At 45.1% G+C, this 25,912-nt stretch overlaps 1 protein-coding gene and 1 long non-coding RNA gene across 5 annotated transcripts in view; one reads left to right on the top strand and one right to left on the bottom strand.

The window, feature by feature from the left end:
• LOC127473698 (uncharacterized) overlaps positions 1-25,912 on the top strand; it is a 901,041-nt gene that overhangs the window by 348,568 nt on the left and 526,561 nt on the right. Inside the window, exon 1 of one of the 2 annotated variants that reach the window (XR_007905549.1) lies at positions 5,539-5,763. The exons of the other annotated variant lie outside the window; for it this stretch is intronic. This is a non-coding gene — a long non-coding RNA (uncharacterized LOC127473698). Of the gene's footprint in view, positions 1-5,538; positions 5,764-25,912 lie in introns of those variants that run through there. 2 annotated transcript variants of the gene reach the window in all.
• The window catches only part of ERGIC1 (endoplasmic reticulum-golgi intermediate compartment 1), a 60,451-nt gene that overhangs the window by 3,861 nt on the left and 30,678 nt on the right, over positions 1-25,912 (bottom strand). For all 3 annotated transcript variants that reach the window (XM_051793611.1, XM_051793612.1, XM_051793610.1), the window contains exons 4-9: positions 17,158-17,252; positions 16,434-16,558; positions 13,893-13,997; positions 10,264-10,324; positions 9,032-9,132; positions 6,240-6,362 (exon numbers count right to left, since the gene is read on the bottom strand). In XM_051793611.1, the coding sequence (XP_051649571.1) occupies positions 6,240-6,362; positions 9,032-9,132; positions 10,264-10,324; positions 13,893-13,997; positions 16,434-16,558; positions 17,158-17,252 (610 nt within the window). The remainder of the gene's footprint in view (positions 1-6,239; positions 6,363-9,031; positions 9,133-10,263; positions 10,325-13,892; positions 13,998-16,433; positions 16,559-17,157; positions 17,253-25,912) is intronic.

Genomic DNA, 25,912 nt, shown 5'->3' with positions numbered 1-25,912 from the left:
AAAAATTAATCTCCTGATTAGCATAGCAGCCCACTTCACTTCTTAAGTGCTAGAAAAACACAGACATATTCTGACACATCAAATCAAAGGTACCACGTCTTCAAGTATCAAAAATCAGGGGGCAGCAGTGACAGACTTTGCAAAACATTGCTTCAATTCCCTTATCTATGAAATGGGGACAATGCCAAGCTTGCCTCCCAGGGAAACTGAAGGATAACACATCTGAAGGGTTCAACAGTGGTCTCAGTCTCTGTGGAAAAAGAATCCCAGAATCATTTAGGTTGGAAAAGACCAACAATACAAAATACTTCCCTAACACCCTGCTACACTGCTCACTGGTTTGGGATTCCTCTCTCTCGGCTTCTAGTTCATGGCAAAATCCCCATTTTTTCCTAGGCAGGTCCCTGTCAGGAGGTAAGTTCCATATCTTGTGCCCTTCCCACAACCCCATGTTGTTATTCTCAGAACCACCTAATCCTACACGATGTACAAGACCAAATTAAAAGAGCATCACAGTTACAAAGTAAAAAACGTGGGAGTTAAGAAATGCCAAGTCCTGTGTAATTAGAACTTGGCTGTTAACATTATTAGGTTACGTTATTGTGTATCATACTTTCCATGTGAACATTGCCCAGTGCAGTGCCCGGGGTGGGGTGGCACCCTGGGAGTTTTTTCCCCTGTCCTGTGATATTTGACTGCTGCCTCCTCAGGAGCAGGTGGTTTGTAATAACTCTGTATTCAGCATGTCATATGCTTTTGTGTCAAAAATAAGGTGGCCAGAAGGACCAGGGCAGTGATTGTCCCTCTGTGCTGGGCACTGCTGAGGCACCTCGAGTGCTGGGTCCAGTTCTGGGCCCCTCATGACAAAAAAGACATTGAGGGGCTGGAGAGCGTCCAGAGAAGGACAATGGACCTGGGGAAGGGTCTGGAGAGTCAGTCCTATGAGGAGCAGCTGAGGGAGCTGGGGAGACTCAGTCTGGAGAAAAGGAGGCTCAGGGAGGACCTTCTCACTCTCTACAACTCCCTGACAGGAGGGTGGAGCCAGGTGGGGGTCAGGCTCTGCTCCCAGGGAACAAGGGACAGGACAAGAGGAAATGGCCACAAGCTGTGCCAGGGGAAGTTTGGGTTGGAGATCAGGAAGAATTTCTTCACTGAAAGTGCTGTCAGGCAATGGAAGGGGCTGCCCAGGGAGGTGGTGGAGTCCCCATCCCTGGGGGTGTCCAAGGAACAACTGGTTGGTTGACAAGGTGGGGATCGGGCACAGGTTGGACTTGATGATCTTGGAGGTCTTTTCCAGCCTGATTCTGGGATTCTGTGATATATGTATTAAAAAAATGCAACACAACTGGCACAGGAGGCAACCAATGCCACACAACACGTTCCTTGCCACATCTCTTCTCCCACACAGCACTGTCCCCCATGGGCAAAATAACAGACCAAAAAAGTAACGTAAGAGCAGCAGCAGCTCAGCAGGGATTCACAGCAGCAAAGGAACAAACAATTCATTAACAGTGAGTGAAGGCAGCAATAACTAAAGCTCATTTCCATGAGTATTTATAACTGAGATACGAGCATTTAGTGAGGTCAGTGAGACGAGGAGCTGCAAGGATATATGGTTTTAGCAGGACACTTGGCATTCCAGCAGAACAAGGCTTCTAAAACCAGAGTACCAGCCTGAGGCAAAGTTAGTAATTTTAGGGGACAAGTCCAACTCCTACCCCTGTGCACCCCCTCCTCTCCATCCCTCAGAGCATGACACAGGGTGACTTTTCAAGGAAAATGACCACCACGGAGTTGGGTTATTTCAGTGCAGAACAGCTCAGCTGACAGGAGATGTCACACCACAAACACAAAACCCGTCCAACACGAAGATTTTGCATCATATGCTAGGAAAATGTGATTTCAGTGCAGCAGTGTAAGGGGGTGGGGAATAGAAAAAAAATAAAATTCATCTGCACAGCTCAGCTGTAGCTCTGAGTGTGAGTCACACACACCTGGCATCACCTGGGGCCTGACCCCAATACAAACAGCCTTGAGTACTTGTGAATAAAGAAAGGCAGCACCAGCACTGGGCTCTAGGTCAGCACAGAAGCTGCACCACAGTGTTCCTTTACCATCACAGTTCTAACACATATGGAAGGCAGGCATCAGGCATTTATTTGTAGTTAATGTGGTTTTATGCCAGGAATGATCTGCGTTTGGCTCCATGAGGTTACAGTTTGAGTCAGGCCCAACCATTAAAGGATGAAGGAAAAGAAACACAGAAGTGGAATAATTCCAGCTGTTAGAGCTCATGAAACATGGGGAATGCACAGGGGTTTGCAACAGAAGGTTATTACAGGAGAGCAGCTGGGATGCAGGCTGAGGCCTAAAGGAAAACATGAGTGGATATGTAGGAGGAGGCAAGGTTGCAAGCAAAGTAACAGAAAGGCAAGTGTCAGACACATGACTGTGCACCTTCTGGGATGTCCTAAAGTATGAAAATTACTTTTAAGGACAGAGGGGACCAGTAGGACCCTTAGGTAATTCCTGGTATGGCAAGCTGCAGAATCCCACACAAAGATTTCTGGCTGACCTGCAGCACATCTTGCAGAATAACGCTGTCTTGTTTTTAAAAACACCACAGGGCCGAATCTGATACCTGCCAGTAACAGCTCCCATGGCTGAAATTATTCTGCCTGCAACCATTCCGTTCCAGCTCCTCCATCCCATTATTTTCAGTTTAATTTTCTCACACCTAGAGACCAGATGAGTCCTCTCATACCAGGAAAAAAAAAAAATTTCTTTGGATTTTGAATGCTTCAGCAGAACTTTGGCTGTTTTCTGCCTGCTCTCCCCTCCCAGCGCCTAGACTGACCTCATGATAAAACCTTCTTTCAGTTTGGCCACTTACAGGAACTCATAAATTTTCAGCAGTGAAACTTTCCCCCTTGCTCCATAACCTCAGCCATGAGGTCCTGAATGGCTTCTCTTTATGGGGAGATGCCTTGATTTTAAGCAGCACAGTTTAACAGGCAAAACCAACTGTGTTTAACACTGCCACATTTCTGTGGTTAAACCCAGGATCCCTGGAAAACTCACGGAACAGTGACAGAGGCAGCACTGACCCATAAGTAACATAAAATCTTACTTAGTACTGAACTTTTGGGAGTACAACATGTAAAGTAAAATTTAGGCTAAACCAAAGCCTTTTGTCCTGCACAGGAAGCACCTCTCACATCGTACAGAAAATTAGGATCATTTTTCATACCACAAAAAAATCTAAGGAGCAGGCATGAGTTAGAGTGGGAACAGAGAAGATCTGGGAGTGCTGCTACAGTGCTATAATGCTGCTCTTAGCAGTGCTGGAGTTTTGGAGGGCAAACTCATTAGTATCAAAGATCATCATATCAAAGATAACCTTCTCAGCAGCAGGAGGAGATGCCTTTGGCTCTCTGCAGAACAGCCAACACCCCTATCTCATCTGATCTCTCACATGGGGATCATCTCTCAACACTGTGTCCTTCCCTCTGACACCATTTCCTCCCTAAAGTCTCTTTCAAGCCCACAGGATCATCCCCCATCCCTGGGACAAATTTAAAGGTACTGAAAGCCACGTTGCCCAAGTAAACAATCAAAGAACCCCTATCCCAGAGCCTCCCTTGTGGTTTTTAAATTGAACAGCTGCTGCTCAGAACAAGCTGACGATTTCCATGGCCAGCCGGATTTGGGAATGACTCTGCATGCCCCAGCCCAGGCTCTGTCTGGCCCTCAGCCCAGTGCTGATCATCACTGACTGGTCTCCAGGGAAACTGTGATGCAAAAGGCCACACTGGGATACAGGAAGGGGCTAAAGCACAATGGAACAGATCACATCATCAAAACAGGGCAAGGAAACCGAGGACAAAGGTGTTTTGATCCTCTGCTCCCCCTTCCAGCCTTTTCAGTGCCACCCTGGACACTGTACAGCCTTAAGTGTGGCACATCCACAGCCAGGGCTGCCTTCCTGTACAACATTCCTGGCCTAAACGAGAGTGAGAGCAGGTCACCTGTACCAGGGCCAGATGGGCCGGACAGAGCCAGGCTACAGCACCTGGAACAAGGATCTGCCTCTGCATCAGCCCCGCCTGACGAGGGTCCGGTCGCTGCAGCAGCCACTGCAGCACCAGCGTCATCCACAGCCTCCATGGGAAGGGCATTCAACTGGAAAGGCCCCAAGTGAGCTGCTTGACACTATGGCCATTTATAAGATCAAAAAAAGTAGCAAAAAATCAACTGTAAAACTCTTCTTAAGCAGTCCAGCAGCCAGAAAGTGCCTGGCTAACCTTAAAGACAGGACAGGGCAAAATTCAGGCTTGGGCCAGTGATGCAAAATGCAAACTTAGACCAGTGAGGAATGTGGCATGTGGAGAGGATTGTTATTTTGGGGAGGAAGAGAGGAGTAACTGAAATTCATATTTTATCATAATTCCTTATTTGATGAAAACTAATCAACCTTAAAATCTTTTTGGAAATAGAAGTGAATCTGTTGTTCTATTTTTGGATTCTCAGTAGGAAATAAGGGTTTCAGTTTTTGAGGTTATGAGACACAAATCCAAAGAGATACAAATCCAAAAGGTCATTGTGGCAACCAGGGAGGAGACCCTCTCCTGTGGACCCCTTATGTAAACTCGGAAGCATGATATCAAATTCAACAAAGATGCTATTTATATGCACACAATGGAATATCAGCAGTGAATCAATGCTGCAATGGACATGACAAGAATCTCACCTATTAATCATTTCCAAACCCTGTTTCCCATTAAAAACACCTCCCCACCCTCACCCCCAACAAGATGCATAGGAAAGCTCTGAGAGCATATTGTCAGGGAAGGATGTAGAAGCAGTAGGAGATGCCAAGTCATGAAATGCTGATGTTTGTCCCTTTTTAGGATTATGTTTTGAAATCAGACACGCTAAGAAGAGAAAGTCTTAAACCACGACATTTAGATTCTGCTTCAAGTCCCTTTCTCTTGTTATTTGTGTATCTTAGAGATCACAAGCATGTCTGAAGCTAAGTGAAAGGAACTTGCTGTTTATCAGAAGTTGTAAAATCAAAATCTTAAAGTGCAACGCAGCTACACTGTTTATGCTACTTCTAATTAAAATAGTTAAACAGTTTAAAAATCAAAATTTGAGGTCTTCATTCCAGCCAATTTATCAACTCCTTGACACTCCACCATGCCTCACTGGCACAGCACACTGCAGCTTCAATTTTAAGCCAACTCCCTGAGGACTCATTTTTTAAAGGATCTTTAAATAGCTCTTTTCCTAACCAGCAGTTTGGACAGCACAGTTTTGTCATAGATGCTGAGATCAGTACTGCAGGATGCTATCTGGACAGATCAAAATGTAACTCGTCAGGAAAACACCTCTGGAATTTGATAATGCAGCTCTTCTCCACTTCTACCCAGAAGTAAATGCCTGGAACTGGAATTCCCATATTAAGCCAAGCAGCAGCACTGAGTAAAACAACGGCCTTGCATTCAGTGTCTTGTAGGAGAGGAGAGATGTGGCTGGTGGTAAAATCTCTGTTGCCAGTTTTGTCTCTATTTACTGTAAAAGTCATCCAAATAACCAGCAGATAGCAAGGACAGACAGTTCTGTGTCATCAAATAGTTCTCTTTCCCTCACATGAACTTTTCACAGAGCAAACCTCCCTAGGTAAGAAGAGGATGACTTTGGCTGGCACAGGTTGCCCAGAGAAGCTGTGGCTGCCCCATCCCTGGAAGTGTTCAAGGCCAGGTTGGACAGAGCTTGGAGCAGCCTGGTCTAGTGAAAGGTGTCTCTGCTCATGGCAGGGGGTGGAACAAGATGAGCTTTAAGATCCCTTTCAACCCCACTATTCTATGATTCCCTGCACGTTTGATCTCATCATTAGCAAGCAGTTTATTGCAGCTTTACAGCACACCATGTTAGCTTTACTTCCAAGTTTCTGACATGCTGCAATAGAGCCCATTCTGCTTAGACAGAGCCTGGCACCTCTGGAACAGCATAATTTTCCTTCTTTTTGTGCCTAGCTATTCAATCAAGTTGTCAGAGCACTGGACTTACCAGTCACCTCACTTACACTTCAGTACAACCGCAGTGATGTGCTGCTTTATCTCAATCATGTCACAACGCTCTGAAGCAGAAACTCAATTCTTCTGGGCAAGAAAGGCTCAGAAGATAAATGAAGGGCAGGCAGGAGAAGGGAGAATTAGAGGTTTAGAGTAACTCACCGATGTGATAAACCTGTACAAAGGCTGTCGCCTCTCTGTGTATTTCACTGTGATGGGGCTCAAGTCGTAACGAAACCAGATGGCGGGGATAATGCGGCCGGTGTGGCTGTAGGCTACGTACTCCTAGAGAAGAAAGAGGGGGGGAAATGGCAGAAAATGTGAGTAATCTCATCCCAGAGAGTGCCTGCAATTAAACTGCTTCTGTGGATTTGGCTCTTACTCTACGGTTTTGCACCAGTCACCAGACAGAAAGATGCAAACAGTGAATTCATGTATTACTGCCCACCTCCCATCCTTCTCAAACAGGAAAACAAGCTCTTTATAGTCTGATAATGATATAGCTGGGAACAGAGCGATGGTGATTACTCTCACCTTCATTCAAAGTTGCAGAACTAAACAGAAAGGCTGACATTGATTCTCTAGTTTAGAGATGCTCTATTTAAATACAAACAGCCTCTAAGTGGTTGCAGGTGAAGTTTTTGCACTTTAAATATATTTTGTATATATATCATATACTGGGATATTTATCAAACAAATGGAATTTAGTTTGCAAGAACCTGAAAATCCCTGCACTCCTCTGTAAGGCCCCCTTCCCACTGGGACCAACAATGGGAGTGCTTTGCCCACTCAGTATGAATCATGTGGAGCCATGTTTAAACCACATTTAAAAATGAAGCTAAAATGAAACTGTATACAGAAAATATTGGCAAAGGTTCAAAAAATATTCCAGGTCAGTTCGGGAGAGACATCTTCAGATTGCCAGTGATAATCTCCTTTAATCCATTTCTTTCCTAACAGGTACAAGGCCATCAGCCACAGGCCAGCCCCCCAGCAAGACACACTGCACAGTGCCCATACAGAACAGATATTAACATCATATTAGTATCAAAAGTCATATATTTTTGAGATAATAATTTGGTTATGCTCTCAGTGGAAACAGATATCAGTTTTCAATGATCAGGGCATTCACAGCTCGAAGAAAAATCCAAGAAAAGCAGGCTGGGGACTCAGCAATCCAAGGAGAGCCATCAGCACCAGCGTGGCATACGATGCCTCTCTATCTTCCCTTCTCTAGTCCTGTGACATGCTGCCAACTCAGATCACCTCTTCTCTTTCAATTGTCCTCTACACAGAGGCCAAGTACTTCAAAGAGATGAAGAAAAGACAAGCAATAGGACACTCATGAGCATGATACAAAAAATACAATTTTGCTCTCTGTGAGTTCTAAGGGAGCTAATGAAACAGCATTTATCTTCATTAATCTTATATAAATCCCAAATTTCCCACTATTGAGTTTTTTTCCCATGGATGACAAGAGAAGCCCCTAGTTATAATATTTTCAGGGCCTTTATTGAAGTTCTGCAGCACATCTTGGGACTGTGGTTATCTGGGGAAGTGAGGAAACAGAGGGTGTAGGAGGTAAGAGAGGAGACACAGTCCACACTTAAGACCCTCTTCATCTCTTCATACTTATCACTCTGTGGCAGACTATTGCAATGGCTTCCCATTTCTCTTTCCCACTGATCAGTCTGGGAGTAAAGGACTAAAGCACCAAAAGAAGAAAATGCAGATGCAGCACAGTTTCTCTGCACTTCAGTTTTGACAGAACTGACCTCATTTTTTCCTTCCTCTCCCCTTTTCCCCACAGCAATCCTGCCCTAATGAGTCAGTCTTGGCTGAACGCCCCCATCTGCAGCCAAGCTCACAGAAGTGTCAAAAGCTCCTCCGGTCTATTTTCCAGAGTACTTTCAGGACTTCTATCGCAAGAGTCTTATCAGAACAGCAGTTGTGACATTAAGCAGAACAAATACATTGTAATCTGAACACAGGGAGATGTCCAAATCCCTGAGACACACCATACAGGCAAGCCCAAAAGTCACTAGACGGGAACATAAATCTGAGAACTAGTCCAGGAGAGTGTGTGCTTGATTATCAGTTGGGGCAAACTAGCAGTAGCTAGATATTATTAACAGATTCTGGATTTTCATTTAGCATGCAACTGGCAAGTAATTTTAAACTGAAAGATGCTTTTCACCTTAAAGAGTAAGTAGGTTTTTTTTTTTTCCCTTTAAAAAAAAATTTCAATGCATTGTATTACTAAAATGCTGGGCATGGCACTCAGTGCTCTGGTCTGGCTGACAAAGTGGGTCACAGGTTGGACTCAACAATCTTGAAGCTCTTTTCCAACCTATATGATTCTGTGATAATCCACCATAACAAAGCAGGCACTGTGAAAGAGTCAACCAGTATATATTTGTTGCTACAGGTTCAGTGGCTTAATGTCTGAAATCAACATTTCTAAAAAGCTAAAAACTTGGCTAATTTATGTGTCTGATACATCCATCAAAAATGAGACTGTTTTATAACTGAAACCAGGTGTAAGTGATGTTTTTTATCTTCAGCTGGGTTAAAGTTTCCATTCAGATGCATCTTGACACAAACAATAAGAGCTCCTGCAGCACGTGAAACCCTCCCAGAAATCTAGATCAGTTAAACTGACAGATGGGAACGTCAGCAGGAAGAATACCTTTCTCAGGGATGAAAATATCATCATCTGCTTTGACAAGCCCACTCAACCCCAATCCTGGTAAATGCCAGCCCCAGGAGCACCAGGAAGCCCCACTCCGAAGAGCTTCAGTTCCTCCTTCTCCCAGCAGAGGCTACTGCTCCCCTACAAACACATGTACATGGCACAGCACAGAGCAGGGGGGGGAAGAATGGTGACTGAACATCCTCCAGGCATCCACTGGGCTGCAACGAGGAGCCTCCTTGAGAACTACCTGCCTCTTTACCTTGTTTGCCACTGTGTATTGGTAGGAGTATCGCTGCTTCCCGCTCATGTCTTCGTACACCGTCGGGACTATCTTCAGTATATAGTCGTGAGATGCAAGGGCTGTGGTCAAGAAAGGAAAGGAAAGTACACATTAGCATTCAGAGAAAGGAGTCACAGCCTACACAACATTTCAAGGCAAAGGAAGTCACAAAAAAGGAACCTCCCTCCTCCTTATCTCAAGTTCTGTGACAAAGCGACAATTTCACGTCCTACATTTATGTCCTTTGTACAGAACTTTGTCAGGTAGTTGGATGACACCAGAACTCACCCACCACTTCTGTAGGACCACAACCCACGGGGTTTGGGTTACCTGAACCTTCCTAACTGCTTGCAACTATAAATGGTAACACTTATCACCACCACAAAAGCCTGGTTAAATCAGGAACCAGCTCAGGTTAGAGCTGCAGCTCACTGAGCTCCTTTTGACAGAAGCAGCTGAGGCATCAAAACCTGTGATTTCTTGTGCACCCATCTTTCTTTCTCTTCTTCCTTCTCCTACAGCTGCTTACCTTTTTTTTTTTTCATTACTTTAATGGCTTGTGTCATTTTTTGTGTCTGCTATAACAGTTCTCAAACAGAATTCTACCCTACTTCTCTGCAGGATCCTTTAACCAAGTGTAACATGACATTTGGCTCCTGGAGTAAAAAAACCCCAAACCACAATTGTATATCTTCAGGAACAGCCAAAGAAGTTTTTTTCCAAGAAATGGACAGGACTGATGTCCTGCAGGAGCCTGAACACTTGAGAGAAAAATCTGTGCTGAATTGTTGTAGCCTGTACTGGAAATTTCCCTTTGTGTGCTGGTCATAAAGCAGGGGAATGAAAGTCCCTCTCCTTCCAGCCACAGTGTAGAACTTCAGGTAGGTACTAACTTGTGACACGAGAATAAGGGTAAGTTCTGGTGGTGGGGGAATGATAGGAATAGAACATGGATAAAAAACTGCCTAGCTCTGAGTCAGTTTTAACAGAGCTGGAAACAACATCCAGTTTGCAAAAGGGCTGCAAAGGACATTTTGGGCTAAGCCCTCTCTGTAGTACTGGAGAAAATGGAAATGTCAGCCAGCAACATCTGGATCATTTTGGCTAAAGAGGCAAATGAAAGACTTCTGGATACACCAGTGTTGTGTGAACAGCCCTGTTTTCCTTCCTGCAGAGAGTGGCTAAGACCTGTAATCACCAGGAATACATACGATTTGAGCTGAGCTTGTCTGCTCCCTCCAAGGCATTGAATGCTCCGTGAACGTTATGGACCTGGAAAGCAAAAAGGCTCATGAAAAAACCTGACTTGATACTTCTGATCTTTGCTTCCCTGTCCTGTAACTAGATCAGCCTGATTCAAACTCTGCGAAAACAAAGCCTCAACCCAGTAAAAGATGACCTGAAATATCTTTCAGTGACCATCATCACAGAGGTTGGCTCCAAGCAAAAAAGTTGATTTCACAACACCTTACAAAATGAAACTCCAAAACCACTCTGAAGCTAAAGGAATTGCAGTTGGAAGAGGCCAGTTGTGAAATTTCATGGTGAGATTATTTCCTAAGAGCAGAGTTAACTGTGACATTAATTTATCAGGCTGAAAGAGAACTAAATGGGAGTCACACAGGCTAAAACTCAGGAGTTCTGCTGCAAAGGTAGCTCATGTCAGAGCAGTTGGGTTTGTACAGCTTGCACTCATTAGGCCAGTTGTCACACTGTGCCCTTGGAGATGGGAAGGACACATGCCATCACTGCCATCCCTTCAACTTTTCCTGCAGCTGATCCCAGGCATGCAAGTATCTGTTTGCCCAGAATAACAGGATTTCCATCCCATGCCTTGCACATACTGTGATCTGCAGTCTGATGTCCACCAACAGAATAATCAATCTGTGAACACTCCAGACAGGGAAATCCCCCAGCAAGAGCTGTAGGTTCAGACACTGTGTCACTCATACAATGTACATTAAACTACACAGAAAAGACAAATAACTCCACAGCCTAGAAATTCCTGACCTTAAGTCAGACAACAGGGAAGAAGAGTTTGGAGTAAGTATTTGGTCATGGGTATGACAGGGTTTCACCTCACCAACAGGGCAGTGCAATCTCCTCCCCAGACCCTCTCAAACTGGCAGCACGTTGTTTGTCTCATCCTAAAGGCCATTTCCCTATTCTGAACACTATGGAGTAGATGATGATTTGGAGGAAGTAGCAACTGAATCAGTTTTGCTCAGTAGAAAGGAAGTCCTAGAGAGACAAAATCATCACCAAGTTCAAGTGGAAAGTGCTGGTAACAGGAGCAGAGCAAGAGCAACAGCCAAACCTGCTGCAGTGCCTTTTACCTCATTTCAGATATTTTACACAGCAGCAACCATTTCCAAACTACACGTGCAGGCTGTACTTACTCTTTACTCATTGTAAAAGGCATATGAAGAAAGAGAAGCCCCTTCTTCAGTATTCTGTTCTGTTCTTGATACGGGTAGGAAGTAAGTCTCTCACAGCATATCTGAGCCAGAGACTTTAAGGTCCACTTCAAACTTCCTCATGTAGATTTTTCCCTCATGCAGATGAGATCAAAATTCAAACCAATGAATTCTTGTATGACAGGTAACCCAGTAAAGCCAGATGTGGAAAGTATGAAATTATGCCTTTTAAATCATAATTTCTCTTGAGTACTAGATCATGGTCTTGAATAATCCTGGTTTTAACCTTGTGAGGGGTCTTGTGTTCCCTTGATAGGTCAAGGCTGGAAGTTATTTTAGCCTGTTCTTCATCTCTGCCTGAGTTATATGTCCAGTTATATGTCTTTGCATGTGCTTGTAGAGGTTAAAGCATAGGGTGTCCAAGGTCCTGGCAAGCATCTTTTTGAGACCCATGTTACAGAAGAATTAAGTGTTGACATACAACATATGTGGACATATCACTTGGGTGGAGACCAACAGCAGGCTAAAATAACTTCCAACCTTGCAACTATAATGGGAAGACACCTCACAAGGTTAAAACCAGGATTATTCAACACCATGATCCAGCACTTCAGAGAAATCTATGATTAAAAATGCATAATCTCCTATTTCCCACATCTTTTTCTTTACTGGGTTACCTGACATGCAAGAACTTCATCCTTGAAATTCATCCTTGAATTTCAGTCTCATCTCAATGAGGGAAAAAAATCTACAAAAAGTCTGCCACTATTGTGCATGAAGTACTGATGAAGACTTGAAGCTTCATCAGTAGATGATGAAATTCAAATCTGTGTTTCAAACAGACTGGTTTTTCTGGAGAACACAGCCTGTACCTTAGTGGATCATTTTGGCAGGGTCAGTAACAACTTACAAAGAACTAACTCCCAGCACATGACACAAGTGAATGAGAAGCTTCTCACTCTGTTTAAGAAATATAAGCATGTATTACATCAAAGCAGGTGGAGACAACCCAAAATTTTCAAAGGTGCATCCAGACAGGTTTAAAGCTCTCCATACTTGCTGGCTCCAAGTGCTTGCTGAGTCTTGGTAGCCCCTGTTTAGAGAACATATCCTCCTTTAATTTGTGCTGTTGAACTCCTGTTTGCCTACAGGATCAGCAGCACCTACGTGCTCCCTTCTTGTGTATGGAGACGATGAGTAGTTATTTTGAATTCTGAAAATACTAATCTGAACTTGTCCAAATCAGGAGCCAACTACCTGTTTGCTAGACAGGTTTCTCACCACCACAACTGAAGACACTTGCTCCTTTGCCCCCAACTGTCCAGGCTCCTCCTTCATGCTGATTCACACTTCAGCTCCCTTACTCCAAGACTCCATGATAAAACAATGGGAATGCTACCTCAGAGCACTGACTTCCCACGCAAAATGCAGAACTCCCTATTAGCACTTACCTAATATTTTTCATAATCTCAGTGTGCTTTACAGACATTAAGCCAAGCTTATTTATATGCTAATATTTCACCGTTCCCACACAAGATATTTCCTAAAAGAAGCCGGGAGCAGAATCAGAAGACTACAAAGCAACGCTTAGACTTGTTAGCATGAAAAAGGGTTTTGGAAGTGGGTGTACAAGAAGCAGACTAATGAGACGTCTGTGCTGAGGAAGGAAGATTACAGAGAGACTATGGGTAAGCAGTGTTTAGGGTGAGTTGCAAACTGGGTGTGCACATGCATAACTCCCACCTGTGATGCCAGCTCCTTGGAAGTAGGCTAGAGAAGTGCTGTAATCTGCCTTTATTGAGAAATCAGGTATTATTACATAACTTGCAACACCTGGTGAAATTCTATCCACTGGGCAAGTGCACACAATCAGCTTCTTCCCAGCAGGGAATTGGCAGTTCCAAGTCTAACTTGTGTTTCATAGAACAAATTTGACTAATAGGTGTCTGCTATACGAGTACAGTGAAGTGAATTAAAAAGAACTTGTCTGGTGCTTTGGTAAAGACAGTAGCAAGCACACATCTTCCCTGAGTACACTCACTGCTCCTCCACAAAGGCAGAAAGGTTTGTCTGCTGTGTTAATACTGAAAACGGGATTTTGCTGAGCCATGAATCCTCATTCCTACTCCCTGCAGGAAGACAGCCACACAGTTTTCCAAAAGCACTTTCAGTTTCAGAAGAAAAGAGCAAAGTTACTCTATGACTGGACACTGCTCCTTCCCTGAAGTGGTGGCAGGGAACCAGCTGTGAACCCTTCCAGATGTTGCATGGACACAAGGGATGGGCTTGCTGACCCAGGTAGTCCTTTCTTATGGCCTCCCCACACTGTACATGGCCCTTCCATAAAATCCAAAGTGTCTAATGTTAAACCCCTCTCACTGCATTCCCCTGCAGCCAGGGAATTTTCAGGGACGAGAGCTCACCTGTAACTTGTCCCCAAAGGAGAGCTTGTGGATGACGTGAGTCATGTCGGGGTTCTGGGGCTGTGCAGTGGCGCTGTGCGTCGACACGTGAAAGTTACCAGGGACCTGGAATTAGTCAGGAGAGGGAAGACAGGATTTCACATTTTACCCCTCAAGGCATTGCTCGGCTCTGTGATATGACATGGAAGTGCCTGGATCCATCCAGGCTGTACCTAGTGAGCAGTGGACAACCTCTGGCACGTCAGAGAAAGGCTCTGGGATACCTCCCTGCACTTGATCAACACTCGGATCGGATACATCCCACAGCCCAAGAGTTTGGCACCCTCACGGTGCTAGCCCTGCTGATTAGGAACTGATGAGTGGATCACTCCCAACTTCAGGGATTCCCAACACTTAAGGCTATGTCTTTCATCCTATTAAAATAAAATTCCTGTCTCTGACAGACAACAAACAGTTGCTTAATGTTTTACTCCCACATCTTGCATTTGTTAATGCGCCCCAATGCTGCAGAACAGTCCAGAAAGCTGTGGATATATTCTTCTTTCAGTACTGGTCGTGAGCAACTTTACATTTGAGATTGTGCCTTAGAATGAGTTTTAGATAAAAAGAGGAAAAACCCACCAAACCCAAGGGGCCTTCCCATACAAGCTAATCTAGATCTTCTGTTTCTAGCCCTGGCAGGAGACAGCAGGAGTCTTAATTTTTTAATCTTAAGTTTTTAAATGGAGGTAAATACAAAGTTCTGCAAAATACAAATTTCATTTAAGGACTCAGTTCCAAGACAGAAAGTGAGCACTGGTGTCATTCTGATGGGACCACTCCAGCACACACACAGTTTTCAGGTCACCAGCCCTGTTCCGTGAAGTCTTTCAGCAGATACAGCTCAATCTGTTATGGAGGGTGCAAGAATATTTTTCTATTGAGAAAAGGTTGTGAAATGAAGCAACACTGAGAAGCAATGTGGCATGGCCCAAGACAAGAGTGGGAGGATGGTTATACAACTGGTGCCCACGGTGCTCTCTGCAGAGAGCACCAGCAGGGCCACGGGAGGCCACATGCCGGTTCCATGTGCTTTCAGGAAAGCTAATTTAATGACTTGAGGAACAGCAGTGCACTCCTGGGAACAATTTCAGGTGTGGACACCAGCTGTGTCATAAACAAGCTCAGTGAACAGGGCGGCAGACTCTGCGGTAAGAGGCACACAATCATCTCACTGTCACCTTGTCCTCCCTCCTCAGGTTCGAGAATAACACCCAAGTGCAACCCTCGGTCAAGTTTCAAAGCCTGGCCAGGTCCCACTCCAGGTCCCAGCTCACACAGAAGCCTGTACAATTCCTGCCAAGGGAATGCAGACCTCCAGGTCACACACAAGAGGTTCAGGTTGCCAGAGCCAGAAGTCCTGGATCGGGTCCCCTCCTCTAACAGCTGTCCCAGCCACTATATGAGACACAAATTAAGCACTGAAGGAAGCTCCTCACTGCCATATACATCACCCCCCTTCTGAGCTGCTTTGGTGAGCAGGACACACGACATCTAGCAGACAGATCCCCCAGCTCCATCCTTCGGGAATTATCTGAACAAGAACTACTTTCCAAGAAGCTCTTTCCCAGTTTTGTGGACTATCAGCTGCCAGCAATCTTGGTGGCTTAGAGGTGAGGAACCAAACGTCCTCTTTTTATCCTTTCCATGCCACAGAATCAGTAAGAGGTTCTGCCTGTTATTTTTAGATATGATTGAACATGACCTGGGAGGAAAAAAAGGAAGTAGGATTTTGTAGCCTGTGGTACATGGAGAGGAGTGAATAAAGGGTGTGCCCTTCTTAGGACATCAGTGGGTCCCAGCACTGCCTCCCCCACCCCAGCTAGTCATCTCCAGCATTACATAGCAAGATTATTCAATCCTGAACACACCCATCCCAGAGAGGAGCCTCCTCCAGGCCTGGATTTTCGTTCTTTGAGACAGAAGCAGAGCATCCCGGCAAAGCATGCGCAGAGGCCTCGTGCTGTATTCCAAACATCCCAGCACGGAGCCACTTCTGCTGCACTGGCACCCTCTAGTAGGGAACATTCCTGTCATTCTGCGGCTCTCGGAACAAAAGAGGGCTTGGATAGACATTGCCAAAGACCTCTCCACAGTGAGTCACATTCTGGAGGTGCAGAAGTTATGACAAGTAAACATAGAAGCCGCTTGGCGTTTGTAGGGAGTGCACACACAGCCTAAACATTGGGCTGCTGCACTGAAAGGCAGCGCTGGCTGCAACACAGAGCTGCTCTCTGCTGTTCAGCAATTCTATCTCAATTATCTGTTTCGGAGAGTAGAGAAAACCCCTGATCTAACACATTCCCTGTGAGTCTGGCCACACAGCCTCCTCTCCCCACACCATCTGCAGCACCGAGACTTAACCTTCCCCCTGACCAGGGACATGAACATACACACTGCAGGAGAGGCGCTGACACACAGATTTTCAAGAGCATTTTACAACTGGATCTTGCCAGCATTCCCCCTGTCCCCACACACTCACACACTGTCATTTCTACTCACCTTGTTGATGCTGAAATGGCCCTCAAACCTGCAGCCATCCCCATTATTGAGAGGGATCTTCATTGAGTTGTCGATATGACCCACTTCATGCCTTCCCATTTCATCTTGGATGTCTAGTCCAACCACTGCATGGGTGGGAAGGAAGAAGACAAACAAATCAAAAGACCAGGAAAGTTGCATAGGAAAAGCATACATTGCTTTTACTGGGAAAAAATCCATATCTCTTTTGTTGACATCTCAAATATTGTTATACCTGAAAGAACCTTGTCACCAAACTTTTCACACTGCCTATCTGACACAAATATACCTCCCATGTCCTGCCAGCTGACTGCTATCTCAATCACACAAACAGAAAAACTTTAGGTAGACAAGCAGGTGCTTTGGGAAAAACCAACAACCAGCTGGTGTGTTCAGTTACAAATGAAACTTGGGAGGTTTCTTGCTCCCAGACACAAAAAGGTTGCTATAAAAAAAAAGGAAATGAGATTTAGAAAGAAGCCAGTGAGGGAGAGCAGCCACTAACACAGGCTGCAGAGTGAGCACAAGGTCCAAGAAAACAAGTGTCCTGGCCTGGAACAGAAAGCAATGGGATATTGGCAAAGGCTGCAGCTACTTGATCTCCATCCACCCTGTTACAGAAAAAGGGCCACTGTACCAGTTTGGGCTCATTTGAAGTATTACTTAAAACACAAAGAAAAACTGCTAAGTGAGAAGGAGTACTCACATTCACAATGCAGGTTTGGCAAACTGATGTTCAAATTCACTTCTATTTTACCTCCACTGTCTTTGTCTGGGTCATCCACATAGAGCTCATTAACTCTGGAGGGCAGAAAACACAGGTGGGTTTAGGCACACATTTCCACAGGGAAAGAACCAACAATTTGCATGAGGAGGGAAAAAAGGAGATTGGGAAGCCAGGGGTTGACTGTGATGTCTACAACCAAGTTACAGAGAGCACAGAGAGTTCTCCAAAATGGCATGGGGGCAAATCACTTAACTTTATTAATTGCTTGGCAAGTGCAGGGGGCTTTAAACAAGTCCCTTGTCCCAGTAGAAAACAAAATTCCTGCGCCCTTCCCTAACCTGAACTTCCAGAAGTGATAAAAAACAAGAACTTAATGCTGAAGAGCTGGCAGGCTCATGAGCTGCCCTCCACTCCCCTGGGCTGTTACTCCTTTTAGGAAGGAGGGAAGCATGTGCTTTTCCATTTGTTTCATAAATAGTTTTAGAAGAAGGCTGCCCTCAACCATCCCCCAGGAAAGCTTATTTGTGTCACTTTGTTATTGCCACCCAGCTGACAGAGCAGTGGCAAGAGAAGGCAGCAGGGCATAACTTGGATCTTCCTCCTTAATATCACATTTCAATCTATGAATGGTAACCAAAAGCAACAACTAAAATTGAGGAGAAGAGGATTTGAGCCAGGAACAGATGGGAAGACACATCCTGGACAGCAGGATCTAACACACTATACAACAGTCTCCCAAAGAGTAATGCTGTTTCATAGCACCCACAGTGCTGGCACGTATTTCACAAGAGACAAACTACAGATAGAGAGTAAAAGGAACACAAGAGTATAAATATTTATTGTTGGCACATACAATCCATCCCCCACAAAAAATAAACAAAAAGACCCAATGCTGAATTAACTGAATGGTCCTAGAGAATCCATTCTGGGGAAACTCAACAAACTGAACTAAGATGCTGCTGAGATTGCCCAGCAGCTCTTTTCCCTCGAAGTCCAACACTGCTCAACAAATAAGAAGATTTGGCAATTTATCTTCCAGTTAGACAGTTTATAAAGTTATTATGGGAACTTATGTTCAAGCAAGCTACATAAAATAAGCTACCTTCACTAGCAAGTGCTCTGTATTATTTTATTTCATGCCCAAAGTGTATGAAACCCTTTGACAAGCCCTTGTTGAAGAGTCTATATGCTAATAGTCAAACCAGACTAAGGCTAAGCTACAAGACAGATTCAAAGTGATTTTGCTCTGGTGATACCTCTCTGGACCACAATGAACTGTTTGCCCCATGGATTCAGAAGAAACAAACCTTCACACTGAGAAACACGCACACTGCCAGTTTTTTCGGAGGCAATTACTCACAGGTCAGTGGGGTTTACAGACACTCATTTAAAACCAGTACAGCATTTGTCTTCAGCTTCACAGCCCTACCTTTCTCTGTTTTTAATTGGCTTGACAAGTTGCTTGCAATCATTACTCAACCTATTTTTCAAGTGATTAATAAAAATGACACAAAGGGAGGGGAAAGATTGCTCATCAGCGACCTAGTTAGAAGCTTCTTGGCTGAGCCCTCTTCTCCTGGGTGGAATGCACTCTGTCTTCTACGTGTTCATTACTGACAGATTGGGTAGGATCAGGATTAAGTCATATGTCCAAATACGGCTGGGAGGAGCAGCTCCAGCCAGGACAGGCATTAATCCCCCAAAGCAATGCACCTCTGAGTGCTCCCCGAGTCCTCCCATCAATATCCCAGTTGCCAGCCAACCTATTTCATAATGCCTGGCTGCTTCCCAGCTCTCTGCAGTCCAAGATATGGGCCATGCCCAGGCAGTGCCACAGGCAACTCGATGTTAGTGGCGAAAACAAGCATTCAGGGCTGGCAGAGAAGAGCAGCAGGTTCAGCAGCTCAGCTGAACACCCCAGCTCTTTGGAGAAAAGCTCTAGCAAGGTCAGAGTTCGCATTTGCTGATTTCTAACTCTGAACCTGTCAGAAATCGCGTCTCCAGGTACGCTCTGACGACGACGGTGTCTGAGCCTTTCAGTGATAAGCAAGAGGCGGTTGTTGGTAGAACAAATCAAAGGATAAACTGTGCACAGGGAGCCTATGGAAGCCTTCACATAGGAAGGCCAGTGATGAGGTCACTTGGTTGCAGACTGGATCACTGAGGCAAAGAGAAGTAGGCCAGTCTGTCCACGTCACACAGCCCATTAGCTGCAGATAAAGGAAACTGGTTTCCTGTCCCGCAGTCCGGTCACTGGACCAGTGGTTCCCAGCCTGTCCCTTTGGCAAGGCTCACAGCCACTTCCTCCTCCTCCTCTTTACCTAGTAGCCCCCTGCCCCTCTCCCACTCACGTTCCAAATTTCATAACCCCATCTATCACTCTTCAGACATCTGACAGCTCGTGACAGTTGGTCCTTCCTTCCCCTCCCTTCAACTTGCTGCCTTTCACGGAGCACCTGGCTGGCTGGATCCTGCTTCTCCCTCCCAGCTCCAGCCACTGCCTCCTCATGGCAGCATCAGCCTTTGCTGAGGGCCCCAGCTGACAAATCTGGCAAGGTTTCCTATCAGGAGCTCCAGACTGAATCCTTTGTGTGTTACTGAGGTTCCCTCTCACTATGGGGAACCAAGGGCACAATGACGACACATCACAGGCTACAACACCTGCTGTGAGAAACACCAGAAGAAGCATTGCTTTCAACAAACTGGACATTTCACTCCCAAAATACACTCTGGAAACCTCACAGATAAAACAAACTTCCAGGACCTCCCCGTGAACCACTGCCACCCAAGTCTGGATGAAGCTGGCAGAGGGTTGGCACTCACACCTTCCTTCCTATCCTCCTCCCCAGGGTCAGGAAGCCAAATTGCACACAGTCTTTCTCTTATTTAATCAGACTATCCTGGGATGTTGGGAAAAGCACTATTTACCACCTCTAGCCACTCTCCTATTCCCTGAAGGAATAATGTCTCTTGTGGAAGAAATGAAGCTGTCTCTAATTTATAGCTGACCCTCCCAGAACATAAAGTGTTTCAGGAGTAACAGTGGTTTAACAGTGAATGTGGGATGGTCACAATGGAAATAAAACCTGAGGTCAGGTAGAAAGACACTGTAAATGCAGCTGCTTCTATGGCTGTTTAGAGAGACAGTGTACAGGGTCATATTGTGACTCCAAAGACGGTGTGTACCTTCCCCAAATACCCCAAGTATGTAGGAGTTGGTATTTTTTACTGGCTGCTGCTAAGGAATATTTGAATAAAAGCAGCACAATAAAGCAGGGGTGAGGTGCATAGCTCTGGAAGTACAATGAGGGCAGCAGGAGAGGTGAGAGGTGGACCTCTCCCCTGTGGAGCCTCCCACCACCGATCCAAGGAAAGGGAGGAAAGTTTTTCAGTGCAGCAGGAGCCGTGATCCACACAGAAGGAATCTGCTTCAATTCTGGAAAGAGCCACTTGGAAATACTTCACATTCCCGAGTGGGGCTTCTCAGTTGCTTATCCCATTTGCTTACAAACTTGCAGCATTACATGGAAAAAGTTGGAGGGACCCTTTGGCCAAGCATGCAGATCATGCAAATGGCACGAAGGGAAGGGGACAACCGCAGCGAGAGGGCAGGGCATCGCTTTCAGATTTTATCCAAAGAAAGTCAGACCCATTCCCCACACTTTAGGTCTCAGATTTATGACACAACAGCTTTGTTTCCCCAGAAACAAAACTTCCCCAGTAACCTGTTTCCACCCAGCAGCCCTGGCCACTAACATTAGACACTTCAGCACTTCAACAGCCGAAGAACCTGTGGCCCTTTGAATACAAGGGTGGGCACTGCATCAACCTTTCTGAACTTCACACACTGCCGGGGTGCTCTCTAAACAAATCCTCCTTGTCCTCTGTCCTACTTGTCCTAAGTCTCTGCTTCAAGTTTTAGCCTTTTTTCTCACTCTTTCTCAGCAAACAAACAGGCAGCCTCCTCCCATGTCACGAGCCATAGAGAAAATACAACCACTTACTCCAGCAAGCTGTATTTTACCTTGTCCTCCAACTCCCAGGAGGCACTCTCTGGTCTCCAGGACCCCAAGCTTAAGAGGGAAAATAATTATTCTCGAGAGAGAGAGCCCAAAGCTTCTCAAAAGACTTTTTCAGACGAGCTCTCTTGGCTCCACTTGCCATTTCAGCTCTAGTCAACCACCTTCCAGAAATACAACCATCCAAAGCTGATATTCCTGCACTACCATCTTTTCAGCTGTACCAGACCAGAGAAGATACAACACAGGACAAATAACTCATCTTCTCCTGAGTTTGTATGAAGAAACAACAATCAGGTCAGCAAGTTCTCTACTGTGTAATAAACTGTGCATGTGTCTATTGCTCTGCCATTTGTGATCTTCCTCCTGTGTCCTGAATCTCAATCAGTTCTTCACTGTGAAGGTCTCTGTCCCAGATTAGGTCTCGGCTCAGCTGTGAGGCACAGAAAACACGCTGTCCTACAAAGGAAGGAATTACAATTCTCCAGGAGGCAGGAAGAAGGAGAAGGGTTCGAAAGACGCCAATGTGGATTTGAGTCAGAAATTGCCAATGACATCATGACATGACCTTCCGCTTCCTGTAACCCACACACGTCCACGGGGACAAACGGCACAACAACCCCTCACAAATGTATAACACCTTTTATTAGGTAATCTCCAGGTTACTACGCAAACATTAATTAAGCTTCTTACCTGCCTACCTCTCAGGGCTGCTAAGTATTACATCCTTCTACAGAAAACTGCCTGGGCCAAGGTCAGTCCGTGGCAAGAGCAGGATTACAACTCCAATCCCCTTTTGTCCACGAGGCTCTACTGCCCATGCTGGTCTAGTCTGCTCCAGCATTTCATCTGCCTCAACTGGATGAGCTGGTAGAATTGGAGTTGCATCTCCAGCTTAATGTCAGAACACATGAATTGTGGCATTTCTTGGCTTATGCTCCAAGATTAAGGTCTACAGCACAAGAAACCCTTGTTGCACCAGGATGACACTGCTGCACATGCAAGTTGCTAAAATTTTCATGGGCCAAGAGCCACAAGACACATCCCACACACTTTGGAGAGCTCTGGGACAAAAAGTCTCTGAAGGCACATCTGATAACAATTCTGCTTCACTGCAGGATCAGCCTTGGGCATGCAAATGAACCAGTGTGGACAAGTAACGTTTGTCTCTGAAACTCCCGGTGTTTTGCTTCCTCCCACACTCCTGACAGCCTGAACATGAACAGTCAGGGTGTGCTGCATGGGACGTGAACCCAGCTGAGGGGCTGAGCTGTGGGATATTCCTTCATTGGCCGAGGTATTTTCTGTAAGATTAAAGCAAGGAGGGTCCCCAGTTACCTTAATGATCCAGTCACTTTAAGTGAAGAAATTATTTGGATATTGCCTCCCAGAGCTCAAGGAGCATTTGGACAATACTCTCAGGCACATGGAGGGATTGTTGGGGTGTCCTGCACAGGGCCAGGAGTTGGGTTTTGATGGTCCTTGTGGGTCCCTTCCAGCTCAGGATATTCTATGATTCCATGATTCATGATTTATGCTTTTTTACAAAGACAGTAATTTTATTACAGATATTCTGCTGAAGTAATTAATTGGCTTGCAGGGGGCCACAGCCTTCCAATTACCAAACTTGTCACTTCAGATAGTTTTTTTGTCTGTTACTACATTAAAAAAAAAAAAAGAAAGAAAAAAACCACTACCAGGAACAGTCTGTTGCTTTCTACAGTGTGCTGTGGCAGATGAATTAGTGTTGAGCAGCAACATTCATACCACAAGCACCATATTCATACCCTCCTACCCCTTCCCCTGGCTGCCAATGCAAGGCAGATGAGAGTAGGTAATTACATCTTTACTCCTTAATGATGGAATACTTGGAAAACTATTATTGATCTTACAGGACATAATTCATGACCTAATTACCGTGATAAAACTGCAAGATTACCATCTTGCCAGCTATTAACGTCTAGCGCAGATCTGAGTTAATTAGAAGAGAGATAGGTGATTTCTATGCTTTTGATTTGCAACACAGCAGCAGGATGAATGAGGACGGCTGCTGAAGGCAGGACGAGCCATTTCTAGCCCTTAGACTACTCTCAACCTCTTACCCAGGAAATACCAGACACATTTAACACTTTAGTTTTGTTTCTTCAGCCACTTGAGTCATTGGTTCAGTGGGACAACAGTGATGCTGTTCATTTTGCAGAGGTTCACATGTGGAACAGACCTCATTTTCTTTATTTGTCTTTTACAGAATTGAGGGGATTCATCATCTAGGTTCTTGGTTTGGAATCACAGAATGATAAAGATTGGAAAAGACCTCCAAGATCATTGAGTCCAACCTTTGACTGTTCACCACCTTGTCAAGTAGACCAGAGCACTAGTGCCACATCCAGTTGCCCCTTGAACACCTCCTGGGTGACTCCACCACCTCCCTGGGCAGCCCCTTCCAATGCCTGAAGTTTGGACTAAGTCTTCAGTCACTCTCAGTTTGGACAAATTAAAAAAAAAAACCACAATAATCAAGAAGATCCTTGATTTCCAGAGTTAAACTCCCCCTCCCTTAATGTCAACGACGTGTTGTGTCTGAGCAAAGAAAAAACTCTCTTCCCTCACCAGCCCTTCACTGTGTTTTTCCTGAGAAGGATGTAGCCCCACCTAAGAACCAAGTTTTGATTTCCTTCATGGCTGCTCAGAGGCCTGTTAGGGTCACACGATAAACCTACAAGATGAGCTGAGTTTTCTACCCTACTCAGGGCTCATCTCCACAGGAAACCAGTCAGGAGCAAAATAGGATGTGTCTCTACAGTGTGTTACCTGTTCCATGAGCTTCCTGTGCGTCCCCTGGAACACACCACAGTGTCTTAGTTCGACTTCCTAACTGGAGTCAACTCCTGTGCACAGACACAGTCTTAGTGCTCATTAGAAATGCTCACACGAGTTATGACACAGCTACTGTGATGCACACTGTCCTCCCCTTGTAGGTAATATTTGGGTTTAGTGTTATGACTCTGATCCTCGAGATGAGGGTGTAATTTTTTGGCTTTCTGCCACCCAGACAAGTCTTTAGCAGCTGAGACTATAAATGCTATGACAATGGGCTGGTCAAGGAAACACAGCTTTGAAGTTGGGCAAGAGTGACCAAACTGAGATTTCTAGTAATACCAGGAATTTAAGTTGCTACAGTCATATGAATGTAGAAGAAAGTCCAACAATGGGTAGAAGCCAGCAAGTATTAGGGGTTAGTGTGGTGCAGAGCAGACCTTCTTTTCTCACGCTGCAGCACGAGTTCAACAAACCACAGTAACCTCTTGCTTTAAATGCAGACACCAAAGAAACCTCTCATTGGTGAGAGTCAGACAGTGAATCCTGTGGGCACCACTGCTGAGGCTGGTGCTGACCTGCCCTGCAGCAGGCTGGCCATGCACACACACCACGCACAATTACTGGCTGTAACCGTGCTGTGAGGTAACCACGAGTCCACAGCAGAGAACCTGCTGTGTCTGACAGGAGGCACCAGGCCAAGTGCTCCCAATTTCACTTTGCCATCAAAAATGTGCAGCTATCCCCATTCAACCTGGCTTTGGCAAGCCATATTTCCCTCTAAGGGAAATATGACACAACAGGAGAAAGAGTGATGCAGTCTCATAGTACAGCTGGCACTGGCAAAGCAGGAAAGTTCATCCCATGTAACTGCACACTCTTATTAATCATTCAGATCCTGGCTGATATTAGGAAACTTCACTCTGGGGGAGATATCTGTTGTGAGAGACTCAATACAAAGGAAACTTGAAGCTTGTAATAAAAGTTGAAGAGAACTGAACAGTTTGCACATAAGGAATCTTCCATGTCTTCTTAAGTATTTGAATCATGGGCAAACAAGGCTCAAAAATCTTTGTGAGATAATATCTCCCCTGTTATTTGCTACCATTCAGTTTAAATGGAGGCACAGAGTTCTCACACAGTTCCAGATCACGCAGAGCTCCCCTCTCATTATTCCCAATCCTGTCACAATGCACTGCCAGTAATACCTGACTGAAAGGGAAGCACAAGAGGCTCACAACAACTTGTACTGGGTTTCTCAGAAGAGAAAGCAATGAGTAAGAAACAGAAAAAGAAAAGTTTATTCCTGCTTCACGAAGTCACTGAACTGGGAAGCACTTTAAGTGACTTTCTGAAGTATTTCCGCTGTCCTGGGGGAGCCTTTTCACAACTGCTGAGGGTGAATGTTCCCAGCAAGAGTCTGATGACTTGTAACTCATCACAAGGAGGTTTTCATACTCTCTGAGCTCTTGTGTTGGACGGTCCATGACGAATCAGGTTCCTGCAGTCATTTGTCTCAGACTCTTCCATGACACCCCCTCTAAGATTTTACTGCTTTACTGCTTGCAAACACCTTCTCCCCACACAGCTCCTGCTGGGAAAGGCAGTTACCATCTCTCTGAGGTTTTAATGAGGAACTTGTCAGCTGAGCATGCAGGAACTTAACAGCACCTCCAATATCTTTGTGGAAAATGCATCATCTAGTTAAGAAAAAAGCATGAAGAGCCCTCAGAGAATCATACAATTCTGTTGTTCAAAAAGAAATTTCTAGCCAGGGAAGTACCACATAAAGGCATGTGCATTCCTGGATCAAAATTAGGCAGATATTACTAATTCCTCCTGTAAGGCATTAACTAAAAGAAAAAAGAAAAGCAGATGAGAGAAGGAGATCTAAGAGG

Source organism: Manacus candei, unplaced genomic scaffold (assembly GCF_025592945.1).
Source record: "Manacus candei isolate 608988 ecotype Guabito, Panama unplaced genomic scaffold, ASM2559294v1 h1tg000037l, whole genome shotgun sequence".
NCBI classification, from domain to species: domain Eukaryota; kingdom Metazoa; phylum Chordata; class Aves; order Passeriformes; family Pipridae; genus Manacus; species Manacus candei.
Note: the sequence above shows the minus strand (reverse complement) of the source record. Positions and strands in the feature narration are given on the sequence as shown.